The following is a 21,151-nucleotide window of genomic DNA, read 5'->3' as shown; positions in this document are numbered from 1 at the left end:
GAGGACATGTCAAACCTAAGATGCATAAATTCTGACCCTACAAATAACCCACCCTCTGAAAAAAAAAAAAAAAAAAAAACTGCATCAAAGCAGTGCTGCTGAAGCTAAGGGGCTTGACGTACACCTCACTGCACAAAGGCAGCACCATTTAACTTAAAAAGGAAAGGACATTTTCCTCCAACAAAATATTAGAGCCATAAATAAAATCTCATTAGATGATGAATTTTAAAAGTTGTTTGCTAAACAAAAGGAAAAAAAAACATAGACCTGTATGAATGTTAGAAGCTCCAAAAATGTGTTATTTTGGAAAAAAAAAAAAAGTCTGATTTTATTTTTTTCATAATAAATATAGACTTGCTGACAGCTTAACAATTATATTGCAAAATTTTCATACAAATGACAGCAATAAGAAGGACATCAGAGCTCTGATTGGCTATGGCAACATATGACAACAAATCAGAGGAAGAGAAAAAAAAAACGTGATGGATTGATTACAGACGAGGGGGCAGCCTTAAAGAAACCAACCTGATCTCAATCAGATGGGCAAAAAATACCTGCATGGTGTCTTACCAGTCATAATTGAGAAGATGAATCTTAGTTCATAAGTTTACTATTCCTTGGAACGGGTAGGAATGTGAGCCATCTTCATGCAACAGAAAATTACTTAAGGTGAATGTTTTTGGTGGTCTGCTGCCCTCTACTGTGAGCCAGAGGAACAATCGCAAACAGCTCAGGTGTTCAAAGAAAACAAAACAAAAAAAAAAACTGGTTTAACCCAAAGAAACTACAGTAAAAAATAAAATAAAATATGACACAGACACAGAGAGGCACCTACAGTGGTTAGTAACACTTCGCCACAGTGTTTTTGTGCTGAAATGCCCGTGCCATATCGGCTGATTCCCATAGGTCTTCCTCTATGTCTCGTCTCTCCAGGCTGCTCCTGGACCTGTTCGGGTGCAGCGTGTTCTCTTCCTGGGTTGGTGCGTTTTGTGCATATCAAGGAGTCCTAGAGGATCTGCTCAGTACTCGAGGCGGAGATGTCCAGTAGTCTCCAGGCAGCATATGGATTTAGCTCTTCCTGGTCTCGACACAGAGCCCACACGTACATCATCCTGAGCACTTTATCCTGAAACAAAAAGTAACAGATTTTACTATGAAACACCTGCTCCTATAAGTTTCCAGAAAACAAAACTTATTAAAACAGTCGATTTAAAGCTTTTATATGGAAAGAAATTCGGTGTTGATCACATTGATCATTAGAGATTTGCCTTCTCAGGGTTTCTAAGGAAGGAAGAATGTCCATTCACAGGCAAAAGGTTGCTGCTGCCAAACTGCACACAAATATTGTGTGCAGTATTTGTGTGCACACAATACTGCACACAGTATTGTTCCTTTGCATAATTTTTACAAATTATGCAAAGGAATTTTCACAATGAAAAAATTTTGAAATGTACAGTAACAAGGTTTATTCCATGTGAAATATATTTTATTTTACCTTTAGGTTCAATATGTAAAATGTCTGATTTATTTCAATAACTTTTTTTAAAATCATCTCACATTTAAACATGTTTATTTAAACGAATTTGAATGGAGACCGTTTCTTTCACATACTTGCAGACTCTGGGTTTTTGAATATAGAGCAGACTGATGTCGACGTTCCCAACCGGATGTTGGGGTGAAAAAGCTTGTAGTGTCTCCAGCTTCATTTAAACCCAATATTGTGTTTTGATTTTTTTTCACATCAGAAAAAAATCTGCTTTTTTTTTGTGAAAGTCTTCCATAATTGGGAAACATTTCATCACATAACAGTTATAGGGGGAAAAAAAATCCATAACAATGATATACAGTCAGTGTTTCTGTTTGGTTGTTTCACTTACAGGGTCTCCCTCCACCACCTCTCCCTTAGTGTTTCGAATCACCATCACCAACTGAGCCTGGAAAGTTATAATCAGCACTGGACCCTGCTCCATCATCTTTCCCATGGCCAGCTTGAGAAGGACAGGTTAAAGCACAAGAAGAAGCAGAAAACATAAATTAGAGAAGGTTTAAAATAATCTGTATCAATGACCAGAAGCCATGATTGTTCTTTTACTATCAGATGTCATCCTAGGTTTCTATTTCAATTCAAAATACTTTATTTATTCCTCCCACTAAAAGAGGCATTTAGAGCATACAGAAAAATTAATAAAACATAAAATACATAAGTAGAAAGAAAGAGCAATATACATTAGCAATGTGCAAATGGAAATGAGGTAAATAAGTCCTTGTGCAACTAAAGTCCTGTGGAATGGGCCGATGTATGTGTATGAGGGCTGGGTATTTGGGGTGTAAATGTAAATGTATATATTCCTGTAACTGTTATTTGCTGCTGCTGTTACTCTCCTCAAATGGAGGTCATTTAGAAGCAAAGTCTAAAGCCAAATCTTATATGCGCAGTAAAAAAAAAAAAAATCGGGTCTAAACTCCCTGAATGAATTTTTGAAGTAATGGCCAAATTCAGCAATGTTACGTTTTCTAGTTAACACTAAATAGACATGTAGACAGACATTAATCTATTGCTATGAAGTAATAAATGACACAGATGTTTTACTGGTATCATAAAGTCCCCATGGATCTGTTAATATGTTTAGCATAAGTAAATTAGCAAAACGGAAATAAACTGAATTTAATTATCACTTGCTGAGTTTATTACAGAATATTTAAATGAACAACCAGTATATTTCAGAGTACCAAATACCTGTGACTGGATGTCAATCTAGAAGAATCAGGTCTTGAGGAACTTACGTCTATATTGTCTATGTCCAGAATCTTAGAGTGGAACTGAAGTCCCATAGCTTTGGCTTGCTGAATAGGATGAGCAAGCTGGCTGTATGTCTGTAAACCAAGGGACAAAGAAATAGATGACAAACAACATTCTTAAAACACATATTTGTAGGAGGTGCACATTCTCAGTAGATGTTGGTCCAATGATTAAGTATTTCCTAATAGTCTTTGGTAATTGTCCCAGAAGACCTCGAAGCTGATGTCCTCACCGCTTCATAACACCAGTCCTTCAGTACCTCCAGCTCCCCTCTGATCATCGCCTGTATAACAACAAAACACACAGTGATAAGACGTGTTTGAAAATCTTCGTTTTCAAAATTCCATACTTTTCCAAGCTCTTTTTACAGATGTTGCATTCGATCTTTCTTTCACTTGAGAGATATAGATAACAATTTCAACATGAATTTATTAGCCGTCAGGCATTGAATATGGAAAATGAAAAGACTATGGAAGGACTAGATGATGAAAGATCGTACTAAACCTCTTTAATATGATCTACCCCCAAATAAACCTCCTGACAGAAACAACAGAGCTGCGCTTTTGTTCAACATACCTCGAGAATATTTGGGATGATATCTTGTTCACATTGCTTCAGGAAAGAATCCTTGTCAAAAGATGGATCCACCTTCAAGATCTCAGTTAAAACCTCTGACATTTCTGTCTTTGAAAACAGACCACCTAAACAAAAAGGCACAAAAAATTGTCTATGTAAAAAAAAAATTGTGGAATTGCAACTATTAAATGAAACAATAACAAAAACATTCTGATTAGATCTTTAGGTCCGATATCTGCATCTCCAGAGTACTCGTACCTATGATGTCTGTCATCTTGTCAGTGACGGCACGGGAAGCTCTGATGATGACGTTGTCACTCTCATCATACTTCATTTTCATCTCAAAGAACCCTGAAGACAACAATGGGGAAAAAAAGAGGGTTAAATTGTGAGTTGAACACAAGAGAGAAGCTGCAAAACATTGCAGTACTATAGTAGATTATTAAGATCTACTATAGATTTTAATAATCTATAGTGTTAAAATCTACTATAGATTTTAATAATCTCAGGTTTATATCCAGAACTCTAGGGTTATGTTTAATGTTAGAAATAAACTATTTTTGGTGGGAATGCGAGACAAAATGACGACTGACAAAACACTTGCTTCCGAAAAACTTCAATGCATGACATACAAAATTACATACTTGCAACACTTTGTCGTACTGACACCACACAGCATATTTTATCTACAGTCAAATATGCAGTGGAACTCTGAGTAAGACGTGTTGCATAAATATGGCAACAGTGTAACTATTTTGCAAGCTATTCTGGTGATGTTTTGCAAATTATTGGCTCTTTTCTTTGTCAAAATATTACTATTTTTGGCATAATAGAATATAACTAGAACATTTCTGAAGAAATTTAAATGGGGCCTGCCAAAGTGTGCCCGTCTGATGCTACAATTTAGCATCAATGCTAAAGTAAGCTTCACTGTACTCAATAGCATGTGGAGAGTGACAAACATGTTGAGTAACATGGACTTACTCCATTCTGTATGTTAAAATTAGTGTACAAGTTAAAATGAGCCAAATTGCTAACATTAGCCTAAATGCTGTTGCTAGCATGTTGTTTTACATTTTTTTCCTCCAGTATACTAAGTGTGACTAATAAATAAGAAAAATAGATAAAAGCTATTTTGAGTGAAAAGGCTAATGGTAATGGGGAGCAGTGAAATGCTAATGTTTGTGCGCCTCCCACAATAAAGGTCTGATTGAAGTAATGGTTGAAGAATACCGAGTGAGACTCAAGTATGAGGAGCAGCTCAAAAGTCACTCTGAGCAAGCTTCCAAATTTAAGGCTCAGGAGGAAACGGTGAAAGCTCTGCAGGTTCAGGTTGCGGACCTGAAGGTGGAGTTGAAACTTGCTCTAGAAAACAACCATCTTAGAGTCTCCACCCGACCAGAGGACCCCCTGCAAAGAGAAGGCTCCCTACAAACAGAGGAGACCATGGATAGACAGACCTCCAATCAACCAGGGAGGTCTGAAGAAAGACAGACCTTGAATCAACCAGGGAGGTCAGAGGAAAGATGGGCCTCCAATCAACCAGGGAGGTCCGAGGAAAGATGGACCTCCGATCAACCAGGGAGGTCCGAGGAAAGATGGGCCTCCGATCAACCAGGGAGGTCCGAGGAAAGATGGGCCTCCGATCAACCAGGGAGGTCCGAGGAAAGATGGACCTCCAATCAACCAGGGAGGTCCGAAGAAAAACAGACCTCCAATCAACCAGGGAGGTCTGAGGAAAGATGGGCCTCCAATCAACCAGGGAGGTCTGAGGAAAGATGGGCCTCCAATCAACCAGGGAGGTCAGAGGAAAAATGGACCTCCAATCAACCAGAGAGGTCTGAAGAAAGACAGACCTCCAATCAACCAGGGAGATCCGAGGAAAGATGGACCTCCAATCAACCAGGGAGGTCCGAAGAAAGACAGACCTTGAATCAACGAGGGGTCTCCATGCATAGCCTGGCTCAGCCTTTGCGCCAACCCACACTCAGGTTGCAAACAGAGGAGTCCATGCAAAGCCAAACCTCCACACAAACATGGAGGTCCGAGGAAAGACAGACATCCATGCGATCAACCTCCACTGGTTGCATGGAGGGTCTTCGTGTTGTCGTTGGCAAGAAGGTCAAGCTAAGCCCGGCTCGGCCTTTAAAGCGACCCACACCCATGTGGCACTAACCTAGGTCACTATATCCAAGCCCAGGTTTTGCTAACACTTTGCATTATGAAAATTTGAGGCTTTGCACAAATTTGGCAAAGCCTCAAACACTTTATATTATATTTATATCTAACATACATAAGTATGTTAGATGATGGATGAATATTTGTTAAACAGTTGACAATAGAATACGAAACAGAGAATTTGTGAAAATTCACTTGGCTCTGCTACTGTCCAGAAACAACGAATCAGAACCAAAAGGCAAACTTTTGGTTGTGATTGGTTTCTAATGTGTTGAATGTGCGAGGGGCACATTCAACACATTCTGCCAATTGTTTTTATGCAATTGGCAGAAAAACAACCTAACATTATATCATCATTATTTATAGAATGATTTAGAAAACAAAATTCTATACAGGCTTGTCAAAACTATTTCGACCCATATTAGAACTTTGCATTGATTTCCCTTCAATTTAGTAGCTGCGATTTTGCCTAACCCAGACATTTTCCCTAACCCAAACCAATACTAGTCTATTCCTAACATTAACTAATCCTTAATTCACATCTTACCTCTAAGCATTACCCCTGACCCAAAGCAATGAATCCATCATATTAGGACAAGTCTTTGGTCCTAATATGGTGGACCTAATATGACACTGGACATATAATGGTGCGTTCACACCAAACACATTTTGACCGTCAGGCGCATCTGGTTTATATTCAAACTCTATGTGGAGGCGCAACGAGGGCCGTTGCGGCGCTCTTCGAGCATCTAGCGCAGCGGCATTTTAACCGTTTGACGTGTCCAGCGCATCAAATACTTCACATAGACTTTGAATATAAAGCAGATTCATCTGACGCTCAAAACGTGTTTGGTGTGAATGCACCATTAGAATGTTTAGTTCCTATGGTAACAATGACATAATCAGTGATGACATCACTCTTTGATGCATCAAATAAATCTTTGATGCATTAAAGAGTGATGCATCAAAGCGTCAAACATGTTTTGACGCTCAAAACGTGCTTGGCGTGAATGCACCATTAGAATGTTTAGTTCCTATGGTAACAATGACATAATCAGTGATGACATCACTCTTTGATGCATCAAAGGAATCTGTCTCTTGAGTGTAGCACACAAACTGTTTTTTCAGACCTGTTCCTTATAAGTTAACTTGTAGGTTCCTGTAACTTTTAAGTTATGAATCTTCTACAGGAGCATTAAAATTATTTGAAGGCACAGAATCAGCCTAGTAGGTTCACATTCTCAGGTGAGAGACTCACCTGGTGTAAAGTTAATTTTTCGGTCCTGGAATTGTACCAAGGATAAATTACTTTAACCAAAGCATGTCATGAATATATTTGCATATATTCCATCTTAAGTACATAGCATAATAGTTTTTTGTTGCTTTTTCCACCACTAGATGATATAACATAAACAACACTATTCAGAAATGCAATGAGTTTATAGCAGCGGCCCTGATGCCAACATCTCCAGAAAACATATTAAAGATTGTAGCATGTTTTACACACATCAGGGCTGGTGTCGGTGTAATAGATGCTGATTTTCCTGTAAAAAGTCTAGAACAGGTAGGAGTGATGAGGCAAAAACAAATCTGTGCTTCACTAATCCTCCTGGATAATTCCTTACTATTAAAGACCACATTGTTGTCCTTGAAGTCTTTCCATTGCTGGTACCATTTTGAGTCTTTGTGCAACACCACACCCGTAGCTTCCCTAAAGAAGACAGAAATGAAAGCTTTAGCACAGGGGTCCCCACACAGTCAAATAAGGCTTCTGCCATTCTGCCATGTTGGTGTTCCCACTGAATATGCCCTATTTGGGTTGTGTTGGCCTTTTTATCGCAGCCTGTGGGGTTTTCCCTGACTTGGAAGATAATACAACCTATTGAATGTGACAGGTAACCAATCAGAAAGGTGACGTATGAACAGAGGGGAATCCCAAACAGCTGACATATCGAGCAACTGAGAATAAACATATGTGGAAATGTTTATTATTAAATCTAAAGGTCATTATTATGTTTATTTAGTTAAAAATGTTAACTATGAATAAACATATTCACCTCCAAATCATAGTGCAACAAATAGAGCGGCTGCTCCGTCGTCTTTTATCCACCGGCCTTTTCTTTTAGTTACGTCTTTTATCTCTTAAAATGACTCCACAAACTATCACTATTGCTTCTACATTGTCATCCATGTTTGGTTATTCTAAATTCCCGCTATGTTGGGGGTTTTACTGGATTATCCTCTGGAATCGGTTCGTGTTGCTCCTGCCTTGGACACATGAACCGATCAAACCTGTTGTACTTTTATCAGCTCTGTGGTCACAGAGATTTGGAGAATCAGCCAACAATTCTTAAATCTTTCCGTCTAAACCAGATTTAAGACTCACAAGCTCCACTCATCTCCTCTTGACCACTGCCCAAACGCTCTGACTCTGGTCGCTATGGTAACGTTTACATATCCCTTCAAAATAACAGAAGCGCCACAAAAATGAACATTTTATTTTTGTGAAAATTTTAACTCCTGATAAAGCCCTGAGCTTGTTTCTCTGCAACAAGACGGTCCCATCCTTGAGTGATGAGAGACATCGACACCTGAAGTGTTGCTTATATCCACAGCCTGCTTGGTCTCTACGTGGCAAAGCAGCCTGCTTGGTCTCTATGTGGCAAAGCAGCCTGCTTGGTCTCTACGTGGCAAAGCAGCCTGCTTGGTCTCTACGTGGCAAAGCAGCCTGCTTGGTCTCTACGTGGCAAAGCAGCCTGCTTGGTCTCTACGTGGCAAAGCAGCTTGAAGCTTCATTCCCTCATTAGAAGCCGGTCGCCGCATGTTACGCAGAGCGGCATGTAATGTGGGACTCACCTACCAGTCCGGTATAAATCCATTCTCCTGTCTCTTCTCTGGGCCTTTTCCCCTTCGCAAAGAAACTTTCCAAAGACATCTGATCTGTTTCTTACTCATTTTGCTGCTTGTGGTCTCAGTGTTGGCGCGCAAGTAACTGAGACTTCCAATGACTCACTTCCTGCTAAAGAACCCCCGGGTGGTTGAAGAAAAATCCACATATAACCGACTTATAGTCCGAAAAATACGGTAAATGAAAAAAAATCTGAATGCTCTCTGGTATTGATCAGGGGGGCCGGCCCGCGGGCCGTAGTTTGGGGACCCCTGCTTTAGCACATGCATTCAGCTAGAATATCTTTCTGAAACATTTTGAATCAGAGTGGAAAAGGCAATCACCACATCAAATAAATGATAAATGGTAATCTAAGTTATAGAGTTACCTGACTTTACTCTGAAAACTGCCAAGCTTGATAAAAAAACTCCTAAATGAGTGGAACTTCATATTCCTAACTTGAAGGGTTATTCCTCCCTCTTGGTATCAGAGGACTCAATGGGCACTCACGTACTCATTGGCTTCGAAGACCTTTCCGCCTTCCCCTGGTCCTTTGGACGAGAACTCTGTCCTCTTTCGGAGTCGGGCTGGAGGTCTGTAAGGTCCTGTTTGGCCAAGGTCACCGATCTCCTTCTTCACACTCTCCACGCTCTAAAACAAATTCAGGGATAACACCTGTAACACTCACTCAAGTCTCATTCTCAGTATAATACAAATCATTCTTGATTTATTTAATTTATAGAAAAATAAATAGAAAGAAATGAACATAAAGCGACATGACTTAGGGTGGGCTCAGTTGAGTGCATACCTGAGATATTGCTTTGAACGCACCCGTCTTCCCCAGCATCTCTCCACTCTTGGAGACCGTTTCTGCAGAAGTCTTTGCTGTTTTTGCTGCTTCCTCCATTCCCTCCTTGATTTTCTTACCAATTTCTGAACGACTGACCTCTTCCAGCCCCTTAACATTCACACAAATAAGCACATTTCAAGAGTCTAGACCAGTGGTTCTTAACCTTTTTTGAGGTACCTAAGCCACCAGTTTCATATGCCCAACTAGAGTCTAGTTGGGTCACCCCAAGATCACCCAGTCTTCTTAAAAGGTAGAGTCTCTGAGAACAGTTCTTCAAAATATAGTCAATGTTTTCAGAAAAGTTGAGTTGACTGTCCAGGAACGACCCAAGGAATTAAAAATTTGCCACAGTTTCAACAGGTTGGCCATCGAGAGAAACTGGAACCACTTTAAGGTCTTGTTTAGATCATTTAATTAGCTCTACATTCTTAAGAGAAAGAAAAATTAATAATAAATAATAAAGACTTTGCGGTATTCTGATTTAGTAATGTAATTATATTAATGATGTTACCACCCCCACGCCACTAGAGGCAGTAGCAAGCCCAAAAAGATGTGACTAAGGAGCAGATTTAGAAGTATACCGAAAGCTACAGAATTTGGTAAAAACTGTGAGCTTTGCTGAAGTAATGAAAGACACAAGTTCAAATCCAGAGTGGAGCTGCTTCAATCAGGGCTCCTCCGCAGCACTGATTTGACTAAGCAATGTAACGCGATCCTCTGCAGCAAGTGATGGCAAAGTGGGGCGCGTCATCACGACTTTACACAAGTGTCTTTACCTCAGCGGCAGAGGCTCCGCCGAACCCCTGAGACCGACTCATCGAACCCCTGGGGTTCGATCGAACCCAGGTTAAGAACCACTGGTCTAGAGCAACTCGTGTCATTTAAAACAGAGGATACAACATGGTTAGATTCATTTCACATTTACCTCTTTAACAGTCTCAGAAATGGTTCCCAACTTCTTCTTCAGAACCTCTGAGGTCTTCGCCGTTTCTGATTCTATGGTTTTCTTGGAGAAGAAAGTGGAGAGGACTAACAGTCAAAAGACACTCGAGGCCAAGATGACACAAGTGAGAGCGATTTTGTTTGGGTAGGGATACTAACATATTTCCTCCGAGCTTGTTTCAGTGCATCTGACTCTTCAAGTTTTTTGGCCTCTTCCCGAAACTTCTTGATGTTTTCTTTCATTTCTTTGTTTTTGTTCAGTTCCTGCTTGAGGTTATCCAAAAACTCCCCCAAGAAACCTTTTCTCCCTCTGCCTTTCTCTCCTGACATATACCGCACCTGAAGAAGAGGAGGCTGAGGCACAACAAAATAAATTTAAAGTATGTTTAAGGGAATTTAAAAGAAAAAGAAATAATGCCTTAGAGAAACCATTCATGCCCCTTAAAGTTTTTCACATTTTGTCAAGTTACAACCACAAATAATGAAGTATTTTCTTAGGGTTTTTCATGAGCTTCATCAAAAAAAAAAACGTAGTGTGTACTACGTAGAGAAAAGAAAAAAAATTTGAAATTCTTTTACAAATAAAAATCTGAAAACTGTGGGTGGCAGCATGTTTGCAGTGGCATAATCCAAGTCCCAACCCAAGTCTAACATTCAGAACTTCATGAGTTTTATGCTTTTTTATTTAGGTTTGGGCTTTGATTACACCAATTCTAACATCATGCTGGGATCTTCGTTGTGGTTACATGTTTAGAGGTATGACATTTCTGCTTAAATTATTTTTAATGATCTCATGTTTATCTGTAAGTTCTAACCATCAAAATTACAAGACATAAAGGCTTCAACGTGTTTTATTCTGTCTGTATCAGTATAACATGACTTTCACTTTCTGAAAAAACAAAACTTTACGATATTCAAAAGTGCAAGTAGTAATACTCAAAATGCAGTTTGCACATATCAAGTTCAGATGCTCACTCCAGAAAACGTCACACGAGGTTCTGGTACCTGTGAAGATCTTGATGGGAGCCCGCATGTCCTGTAAACATTGGTTCTGTTCGGTAGCAGCAGGTAACAGGAAGGGGAGGCAACCAAACCTCTTCTTAGACATATCTGAACACAATCATTAGACTTTAGTAGACTGTCAAAGTAAAGTAATGAACTTGGAAAAACATGGAAAATATCACCTTTTAAAAAATGTGAAATAATAAAACAGGTTGTTATGTATAGCATGTACATATAGGAACATTTTAATAAACTAAATACAGCTCCACGTCCAAATGACAAGAGATTCCGTCGATAAGAGCTAACACAGCTAGCTTATGCTACACTGAACTGCTGAGTTAAACCAAGTCATGCCGTCCAAAATCTACTATATGCACGAAACTATTCAAATATACAATCCCCCTCTCTTGTCATTATTTTCTTCAAATCTGGAGTATAAACCGCGTCCCAAGCTCTCACCTGGTAACACTGACATAAGGGGGCCGCCATCTTGAATACCGTGCATGTAACCTTCTTCCGGTGGTGAACTTTACGTCAGCAAAGAGGTACCGCCTTCACAGATTCCCTTCTGCTCTTAAAAAATAAAAATATAAAATAGCGTCTTGGTTTTACAATCAGTGCACCATTATCGCATTCAATTCAGTATAAAAATAGTTATCCTTATTCGCCTGTTGTCATTAACACTCCTGTTATGTTGCGGGTCAAATTGACCCATTTTAAAGTAATTTTTTTTTTATAGGTAAAAAAATTGCATGAAACTTTTGCCATTTGTCTTAATATGTAGATTCTACATATAAATTGAAAATGTATCCATTTTATACATTTGCAACCCGCTCTGGGTCTACATATTACATAGATACTGTTCTGGTCAATTTGAACACCTGATCAAGTTGAAGGGTAAAAAAAGGTAACGCGCACACACACACACACACACACACACACACACACATGCACACTAGCCCACTTTCTCACCATTCTCTTTACTTCAATAGGAAACTGCGAGAAAGTAGATATTCAGACAACTTTTGACGGGAACCTTTTCTGTTCCCGTGGCTAAACTCCACCCACACCGAGTGGACACTCAGCAGAAGAGGAGGGAAAACATAAATACTCTGCATTACTCATTGACCCAGAACAGTATACATGTCTTAAGTTCAATTATAAAGGTCACCCATTGAAAATAAGATTCAAAATGTATTATAATTGTTTTATTTTTACAAAAGATCAATTTCAAGGATAATTTTTTGTATGCTGGTTTTTTGAGTAAATGATAAATTTGTTGTCATTTATCCTTGATTTTTTTTTCTCACAAATAATTGCACACATGATTGAAATTGTCAGTATTGGAGTTAATCAGATGCAAAAATGTTATGGAGGACTTCTTTGGTTTCTGACACTGTTGCAAGATTAAACACTCCACAGGTCAAATTGTCCCAGGAACATTATTGCTGTACCTCAGAAATGAACATAACAGGAGGGTTAAACAAAACGAAGGCAAGACATTTTCATACAACTTGTTTTATTTAGCAAAACACCTTACAGAACAAAGGCAATGACAGGTGATGCATAGCAGAACAAAAAAGAAAAAATTTAAAATTTGGTCTCTAAAAAGTAGAACACCGGAATAACCTAAAACTAAAAACATCCACTGTTACAATTTGCTAACTAAAAGTATCAACTAAAAAAAAAAAAAAAAAAAAACTTTTACCAACATTTACTAAACCAAGTATACTGAAGGACAAATCTGATGAGCAACAATGTTTTAGACATTACTGACTAAATCATCTGACACAACAGAGATACACGAATTATGCGTTTCTATCAATCCTAACGTCGATCTCTCTCCCGTTCAGACGGAAGCCATTCATGTTTCTGCAAGCGCGCTCAGCAGTTTCAGGGTTGTCAAAACGGACCACGCCACAGCCCTTGGATTTCCCATTCTCCATCTTGATATCAGCATACTGGACCATACCTGCAGTAACAATGTAGAATATGGTTTAAAAAAAAAAAAGAAAAGTCAAACAGGGACAGGAAAGGATACCTGAAACCCTACTAGTTTTTACATTTCCTGAAAAAGAAAATGTAAACTTACCACATGTATTAAAGGTGTCTTTCAGCATCTTCCAGGTGAAATCAAATGGCAGCTGAAAAACACAATCCATTACAAGTTTAAAACTCAGACACTATGAACACCCTCTATATTAAGCCACATCTGGAAACTTACATTTCTGACAAAGATCTGGCAACCCTTCCTCATGTTGCCTCCACCACTTCCAGGCCCTCCAGCTCCGGCTCCTCCGAAGGAATTCCCACCAAATCCTCGGTCCATATCTCCAGAGCGATCAAACTGACCACCGACGCCTCCAGATCCCATTCGGTCCATCCCAGAACTCATGCGGTCAAGACCTCCGGAGGAGAAACGGTCGAGGCCTCCAGCAGATGCCATGCGATCGAAGCTGGTTCCCATTCTATCGAGCCCGGTGTTGCCCATGCGATCCATACCCATGGAGGAGCCAAAGTCCATGCTGCCTCCCATGCGATCCAGACTAGACGGGCCGAGTCGGTCAAATCCTCCAGGGCCGAGGCGGTCCATGCTTGATGACATGCGGTCCAGGCCTGGTCCGAGTCGGTCCATACTTGGCCCCAGGCGGTCCATCCCAGAGCCCATACGGTCAAAGCCAGATCCCATCCTGTCCAGGTCAGACACACGATCCATTCTGTCCATGCCCATTCCTCCCATGCGATCCAAGCTGCCTCCTAGGCGGTCCATCCCAGAGTTCATGCGGTCCATGCCGAGGGAATTTCCTGCAGAAATTAACACAGAACAGCAACGTTTAATCGTCCGAGCACAAGAAATCACTACAGGGGCTTTGGAACAATCCAGTAAGTACTAACCCATTCCTCTTTCAAAGGAGTCTCCAAAATTATTGCGAGACATTCCCATTTCATTTCGCCCAAATTCCCTGTCAAAAGCACCACCAATCCCACGATCCATCTCTGACAATGCAAGAGATGAAACCATTAGAAACATCTGGCAAGACGTGAGGAGTAGCACGCCTGCCTCAGAGTGTTTAGTGAGTCTCAACCCGAACTTACCGTTCATTCTTCCCATGCCTGAAGAACCAAAACGATCCATGTTCATTCCGCCAAAGTTGTCCATTCCTGAAAACATTGATTAAATGGTCTTAATGTCAAATTTGCTGATCATGTTCAAGTGTGGAATATTTAATCTCCTGAGGGTCAATTTTATTGATGCAAATTTAAAAGCTTACCTCCTCCCATGCGACCGCCCACATTGCCAAATCCCATAGTATCCATTCCTGAAGGGGAGAAAAGTTTGTATAAGAATGCAGTTCACTAGACTTATTTAAAATGTCAAAAGAAAGTGTTGGTTACCTCCAGGGCCCATGTTCCCCATGCCGCCACCACCACCACCACCTCCACTTCCTCTGTTAAGCATGGTAGCATCGATAGGCTGACCTCCGGGTCCCAGCCCCAAACCAATACCACTCAGTCCACCTGGTTTCAGGGAAAAATTCCAAAGCTTTAAATTCCTATCTGCGCAAAAGTGTATTTTTTCCTAAGAACTACACAAGATACAAACTTTAACTCCCAGTTGTACTATGCATGAACCGAACTGGGGAAAGCACATAATTTTCCCAGCACTGAAATGTTCAGCATATATTACTGATTTTTGCCATTGCTTTGGGAAGACTTAATCCACAATATTTTCAGAATTAGCTGGTATAATGAAATCAAACCTAAACATATACGTAAAGTATACTTACGGGGAAGAGAGGATCCTCTATCTGGTTGTCCAAAATCTTTAGGGAGGGATTTCTCATCCTGGGAAAAAAAAGGGACGTAAAAGAACATTTAAATGATGTCCACCTTTGCAACAAAATTGATTTAACAAATCAAGGCTTTGTGACATACCAGCTTGACATGCATGGTCCTGTTAAATAAGAGCTGCCCATTGAACATAGCTGAGGGATAATTAAGGAAATACACACAAAATGACAGGAGACCAAGTTGTAAAAATAAAAATGAGATGTATTTAATATGATAAAGGATACAGACAGCTTGGACTGCTTCAATGGGCATTTCAAACGTCACTGTACCCATGCCTCTGCTTTTCCCATCCCTGTCCTCCAAAATGTCTGTCCTCAACACGACACCTGCCATGCCGAACACCTCTTTCAGCTTCTTCCATCCCACTTTGTAATCCAGCTGCAACAACAATTGATGAGATCAGTTACAAAACAAAGACTTCAGTTCTTTCAGTCTGATTCACCAGCTTTTTTATTCTGGTGAGGTTGTAGTAGTAAATCAAAAAATAAATAAACAAAATTAAAGAATCCTTGCAATTTTTATTGTAAAGTTTAGGCTTACTTATGATATTTAGGTTATGTTCTTATTTCTTAATACTCAGATTTCATTTTAAATGCAAGTACAACAGCATTTCTAAAATTCTTGAAAACTCACATTGGCCACAAAGATGGTGCTTCCAATCCTGCCAGTCTGAAGACCATGAATGATCTCATTGGGGATGTTGGGGTTGTTCAAAAGGCTGGGAGGAATGCTGACCAGAGGGCCTCCTGGTCCGGGCCCCATACGATCCATGCCTCCCATACGATCCATGCCCCCCATGCGATCCATCCCGCCCATGCGATCCATGCCCCCCATACGATCCATGCCCCCCATTCCTCCCATGCCTCCTGGGTGACCTCCAGCTTGTTGGGACTTGCCAATCTCTCTCTGAGCAATAACACCATCAGGATCCTAATGGAGAAAAACCATAAACATCACTGAAGCTTTTTGAACCTGAGATGCATCCAAAATGTGTCACTCCTTCCCCCCCCCGCAGTTTACCTCCTTCACTTTAAGAGGCCGCCCATTGAGGTTGTGCTTGTTGACACTTTCCACTGCTTTCTTCATAAGTTCTTCTGTTCTGAACTCAACAACACTAAAAAACATCCAAAATCAGAAATGCAGGGTCCTACTTTCCTGTACCACCAGATATACACAGAAGGTAAATATGAAAGAAATGTGTACTTACGCACAACCCTTTTGATTGAAGTCATCAGAACAGGCAATACAAATGCAAAAAAAAAAAGAAATTAGAAATGATAATATTTAACTGGTTATTTAACTGACATGTTGAAAATGGAAATGACATGCACAAGCAAGAGTGAAACACACAAAAGTCTTCACAAAGTCTATGTAAATCAGATTGACAAATATTCCCAAAACAGTCAGTGGCCAAGCAGGAATAGTGAAAAATCAGTTTCTCATCTCAAACCATCCAAAGGGAAGAAACTCCACAATACGATAGGTTTCCACTCCATTAAGATATTTTAAAAAGGTGTCTTTTCCAATTACGTTTAACAAAAACATCAAGCAGCTTTGTAACAACATCTTGCCGAGTAAACCCCTTAAGTCGTAAGGAACAAATCCAGCAACCAAAAGGGAAATTATCAGCTTATTCAATCCACAGGATTGGAAGCAAGTAATGCTGATGTCCTGTTTAAAAACCATCAACGGTTCAGGATGGCCTCAAATCAGTGGCACAGACGACACCACCAAAAACACGCCTCCAGCACGTTACCATCTCAAGAACTCCACCAGGTTTCTATTTCTGAACAATTCCCAGCAATATAACTAATGAAACCAAGGCTGACAAACACGTGTTTGTCTAGGTTTAATCATGTATTTTGATTGTATGTATTTGCACTTACCCTCGATTTGCCTTCTGCGTCCATTAAGTGTTCCACGTACGTTACCTCACCCACTACAAATCAGATTCCAGAGACGACACACACCAAGGGGAGAGAAGCCGAGAGAACAATGGGGGTTTAGAGCAGAAACAAGGAGGAAGGCCGATGAGCTCTGACTGCTAGAGTCTTGAGCTGTCTCCCAGCACCTCAGCAGCACAATATGGTACAGGTCTACAAAAAACAAGCTTGGATCTTTAAAAAAAACAAACAAACGTGTAATAAGACTTCTTGTCTGTCCTTGTAAGAATTCTCCAGAAACAACAAAAGCAGTAGATTGAAGAAACCAACTGTTGAAATGACCAATAAATAGCCTTCAGATTTGGCTAAAACAGTGAAGACCACCTTCTCCATGTAGCTTTTCTGACCATACAATTTCAAGTTAGAAAAATCCCATACAAAACCTCTGCCTATTTCAGGACACACCTAGTGATACTTTGTCAAATGTTGCCGTTTTGTCCCTCACCCTAATGCAATGAAACCTTCCCATCAGATCTGCAACTATAAAAATAACCGTGTTCTTAAAGTCAACAAATTCTTGAGCAAAGAATGCTTCTTTTACTACAAACCTGTTCCAATAGTGCTGAGTTGCAAAAAGAAAAAGAAGAAGAAAAAAAAAAGGAACTAAATTTTTAAAATATCCATTTTCAATTCAATGGCGACCACTGTCAATGTTCCAGGTCACATGTCAGTTCACCAAATGGACATCAGTGACCTAAGCTTTCAAAACAAGGACAGTACAAAAAGAAGCTGCTTTGTTTTGTAGACCTGTACCCCACAGAAATCCCCCAGCAAAGAGCTCTGTGTGGCACAACATGGAGATCTGCTGAGAAAACGTTTGCTTGTCAAGGTCACACCTAAAAAAGAAAATGCAATTTAACTCAACAGTTGACAGAAACGAACACTTGGCCGTCCTTCTCCAAAAAGACTGTTCCGTTTATAAACACATTCTTTAACTTAGCAGTTCATTTCATAGCTAATGACATGTGATCAATTCCGATATCCCATAACTATTCAACTCTTCATGCAAATAGAAGATAATGTAATCTTTGCAGAAATCAAAATTTCTGCACGAAACCATTTATAATTGGACATGTTTCCAACAAATTTTACATAATTTCAACATATACAGATGGTTAGATACTCCAACTGATAAGACAATATGAGGCTAGTTCCATATTTTTCTGACACTTGTTAGAGTAAACCTCATTATGCCATTCAAGATCCCAAGCCAAGGGATTTTCACATTAGTCAACTTGCTTTAATAACAACCTCCATTTCACAAACACCTCAGCGGTTACAATAACCTCGATGGCGACTCCATGTTCAATCCAGGTACACAGCACTTGTACAAAATGGCAGCAACTCCTTAGTTTGTGGTGATGCTCCAAAAAATCTCCCAACAATCTGAAGAACCACTCCGACAAGGCCTTCAGAAGTGATATGGTCAAACAAAATAACCCTGGATGCAGATGCCTAAAAAAACAAAAAACACACACACTTAAATGTCTTACCAAAACGTCTTACCTTTTTCTTTCATCAGGTCTTTGAGGGCTTGCCATTTCACATCGTAGGGGATGTTACTGACAAACACTCTGTATCTTTTCACGTTGCCATATGGATCATAGCGACCACCTCCACCTCTCTTAGGGGGTCTCTCCTTCCTGCTTGAACCGGATTCATTCTTGGGTTTCCCATTAATTCCTCTGAAGCACAAAAGTTAAACAACAGTTAAATTTCAAAGCTAATTTCAAGCAATATTTCTGAAAAGGAAAAAGAAAAAAAAATAGTGATGCAAATTCAACAACTACTTTTAACCTCGAAAAAAGTTACTTATGGCTCCAAGTCGGCAGGACTACCCTTTGACCTCATGGCAAGTGCCCTAAATATCGGTCTAAAATGGTAATAGGACAAATAAAACAGATCTGGCGCTGCACAGAGAAATACTATTTATCTTCTTTCCCAAAAAAACGCGAACTTATGATCTACATGATCAAGTATCTACGCCAACAATAGTCTGATTTAAGCACTCGACTTAGTTGGCGCCAGTAAATAGACGGATCCCACGTCAAGCCCTACTTGGCGATTTAAATCATAGCAAAGACAAAATGCATGCACCTCGTCGAATAAAAAAACTATATGCCATACACATTTTATAAAAATATTTTGGAATCTTCTTTAACTGAACATAAATTATAGTATATTAGCTTGTACAGAACCGCTAGGCCTAACTAGCTAGCTACAACAAAGAAAACGACAATGAATGGACTCACTCCTGCTGCGGCAACTCGATAGTCGCCTCGATGTTGTTTTCTCCCTGTTCGCTCGACATTTTGTTGAGCTGATGAAGGTATTAAGAAACCTAAAATTACTATTGCAAATGAGAAAGGCTGGTATTACCAGATCGACTTAGTGTAATAGCACAATGCGCTCTTAGCTATTACGAAAATGGCGGAGCAGAAACTGGGGGGCGACGTTTAAATCTTTCTCAACTGCTTCCGGTGAGGTGGGAGCTGCTAGACAGTAGATGCCTCTCTCCTATTGTGGCTGACGAGACTTTGGGAGGCCATCTTGGAGCGGTACTTCACTCCACTCAGCGTTATGTGTTTAGCAGGCACAATGACGTATCAGCGCATTTAATCGATCATAACACGCTTTTTTGTTACTGGAAACCATATTCCAACATCTATCAAAGCTACATTTATAAACAATTGTTGTTTTTTTAAGTATGTTTTTAATACATAGTTCAGCATATTTAAATATGCTTAGTGGCTAACAATAGAATAGGAATGGAATATTCTGATATTGATGTATGATGAGCATATTACAAAGCCCACAACCGTTCATAATTTATTAAATAATTTATTTAGTAAGATAACTACATATTTATATAACTATACAAACACAAATAAATAATGATTAATAATGACAAATAAATAATGATTAATACTGAATAATATATACTGGATACATGTTTAAATGTATGTATACACATCCATACATATATAGATATATATCTATGTTTTCCAGCCGACGAGTTCTAGCTTCAGAGTGATTCCGCACCTGAGATTGAGTCCAAAATCCGATCCGAGATTCATCCGTGCTACAGTGAATCCGTCTCTCTTTATAGATATCTCCCACTTCTTCCTCGTGTCTTTATAATACCTTCAAAACAAAAACGGAAGATGTGTATACGTATCTTACTTTTGACAGAGTGAGAGAATATAAATAATAGTCTTTACAACCTGTGTAAACTTTGCTGGTGAATGTTATAACACGTAATATAAGTTTTATAATGTATGTTGCATTGTTTCATTTCTAATGTAGGCTCTTGTGTCAGATAATCTAAGTCAATGTTAGAGAATAATTCATTTTTTTAGATTTACGGAATCTCAATTATCCTTTATAGCGGGGCTGAACCCCGTATTACTCCAAGCACTGTAGCTAACATTAGCTGGTATCTCGCCGGTGGACATAAATACAGTAAAGTAATATTGCAGTCACAGAATATACACAATAATATGTCCATCTTACTTGTGAAATGTTGTTTGTGGAGCCCTCACATCAATAGTCCATCGATCCATACCACATACTGAACAACAATATCCCTCAGTGCTGAGGCATCTTCTGCTGTTTTGATTGAGCAAAGTAGGAGGGTCTACCGCTCCAAGATGGCCGCCGTATTTCCTGCGCCGGAGCAGCCAATGCGGGGTCGACTCTTATGTAATGTCTATGGGCTGCTACTATCAAACGGGATTTCAAAATAAGAGCACCGCCAAATTTTTACCCTTTCAAATATATATTTGTTGCATTAATTGTTGTGTCATTATTTGATTATGGCTGTAATGAGATGTTTTGTTTTTAAATTAAATGCTTTTTTTTTTTGGAAATTAAATTTTCAGTCGCGCTTGCATGCAAATAAAGCTATAATACTTCCAAAAAAACATCAAATAGCGAAAAATATAAAAAAATTGCAGTTTTGTAGTTAAATTAGTTTTAAATCTTGTTGGGAACAGAACTTAATGTGTATTTTTTATAGTGTTTTATATATCAGTAACCATGTATGCTAAAACATTAACAAAATATCCTTGTTGAAAAGTGATCTGCTTAAAGTGTAACAAGAATTATTATTTATGTATTTA

At 39.4% G+C, this 21,151-nt stretch overlaps 2 protein-coding genes across 6 annotated transcripts in view; both read right to left on the bottom strand.

Moving 5' to 3' along the window:
* Positions 1-20,723, bottom strand: part of timm44 (translocase of inner mitochondrial membrane 44 homolog (yeast)) — a 33,308-nt gene extending 12,585 nt beyond the window's left edge. For 3 of the 5 annotated variants that reach the window (XR_533596.3, XR_001776545.2, XR_014087301.1), the window contains exons 1-13: positions 11,695-12,104; positions 11,239-11,343; positions 10,393-10,587; positions 10,217-10,297; positions 9,250-9,399; positions 8,956-9,092; positions 7,180-7,265; positions 3,635-3,727; positions 3,377-3,501; positions 3,033-3,083; positions 2,785-2,874; positions 1,878-1,988; positions 836-1,126 (exon numbers count right to left, since the gene is read on the bottom strand). Coding sequence is in view for 2 of the 5 variants with exons in the window: in XM_081606390.1 (XP_081462516.1) it covers positions 1,007-1,126; positions 1,878-1,988; positions 2,785-2,874; positions 3,033-3,083; positions 3,377-3,501; positions 3,635-3,727; positions 7,180-7,265; positions 8,956-9,092; positions 9,250-9,399; positions 10,217-10,297; positions 10,393-10,587; positions 11,239-11,343; positions 11,695-11,724 (1,374 nt within the window). In the remaining 3 variants the exon portion in view is untranslated. Of the gene's footprint in view, positions 1-272; positions 1,127-1,877; positions 1,989-2,784; positions 2,875-3,032; positions 3,084-3,376; positions 3,502-3,634; positions 3,728-7,179; positions 7,266-8,955; positions 9,093-9,249; positions 9,400-10,216; positions 10,298-10,392; positions 10,588-11,238; positions 11,344-11,694; positions 12,105-20,072; positions 20,175-20,543 lie in introns of those variants that run through there. The other 2 variants (XM_081606390.1, XM_008407967.3) reach the window with 2 other exon arrangements.
* Positions 12,738-19,672, bottom strand: hnrnpm (heterogeneous nuclear ribonucleoprotein M). Its single transcript, XM_008407969.3, has 16 exons — positions 19,283-19,672; positions 18,537-18,715; positions 16,974-17,026; positions 16,295-16,302; positions 16,108-16,201; positions 15,721-16,017; positions 15,312-15,465; positions 15,172-15,221; positions 15,024-15,081; positions 14,632-14,754; positions 14,508-14,555; positions 14,332-14,397; positions 14,131-14,232; positions 13,460-14,040; positions 13,328-13,379; positions 12,738-13,207 (listed from the first exon to the last, which is right to left on the bottom strand). The coding sequence occupies exons 1-16, from the start codon at positions 19,339-19,341 to the stop codon at positions 13,044-13,046; spliced, it is 2,088 nt and encodes a 695-aa protein (XP_008406191.1). The 5' UTR covers positions 19,342-19,672; the 3' UTR covers positions 12,738-13,043.
* Positions 20,724-21,151: the final 428 nt, after the last annotated feature.

This window comes from Poecilia reticulata, chromosome 4 (genome assembly GCF_904066995.2).
Source record: "Poecilia reticulata chromosome 4, P_reticulata-male-v2, whole genome shotgun sequence".
Taxonomy (NCBI): domain Eukaryota; kingdom Metazoa; phylum Chordata; class Actinopteri; order Cyprinodontiformes; family Poeciliidae; genus Poecilia; species Poecilia reticulata.
The sequence above is the reverse complement of the archived record's forward strand: the minus strand, read 5'-3'. Positions and strand labels throughout refer to the sequence as shown.

What these genes read in the sequence shown, in the direction of transcription:
- hnrnpm (XM_008407969.3), bottom strand. Translation starts at nt 19,341, where the DNA reads ATGTCGAGCGAACAGGGAGAAAACAACATCGAGGCGACTATCGAGTTG. An exon ending in GGCCTCTTAAAGTGAAGGAG is followed by an intron (nt 16,018 to 16,107) that starts GTAAACTGCGGG and finishes TTTCTCCATTAG; the next exon opens with GATCCTGATGGTGTTATTGC. An exon ending in TAGAGGATCCTCTCTTCCCC is followed by an intron (nt 14,755 to 15,023) that starts GTAAGTATACTT and finishes CCCTGAAACCAG; the next exon opens with GTGGACTGAGTGGTATTGGT.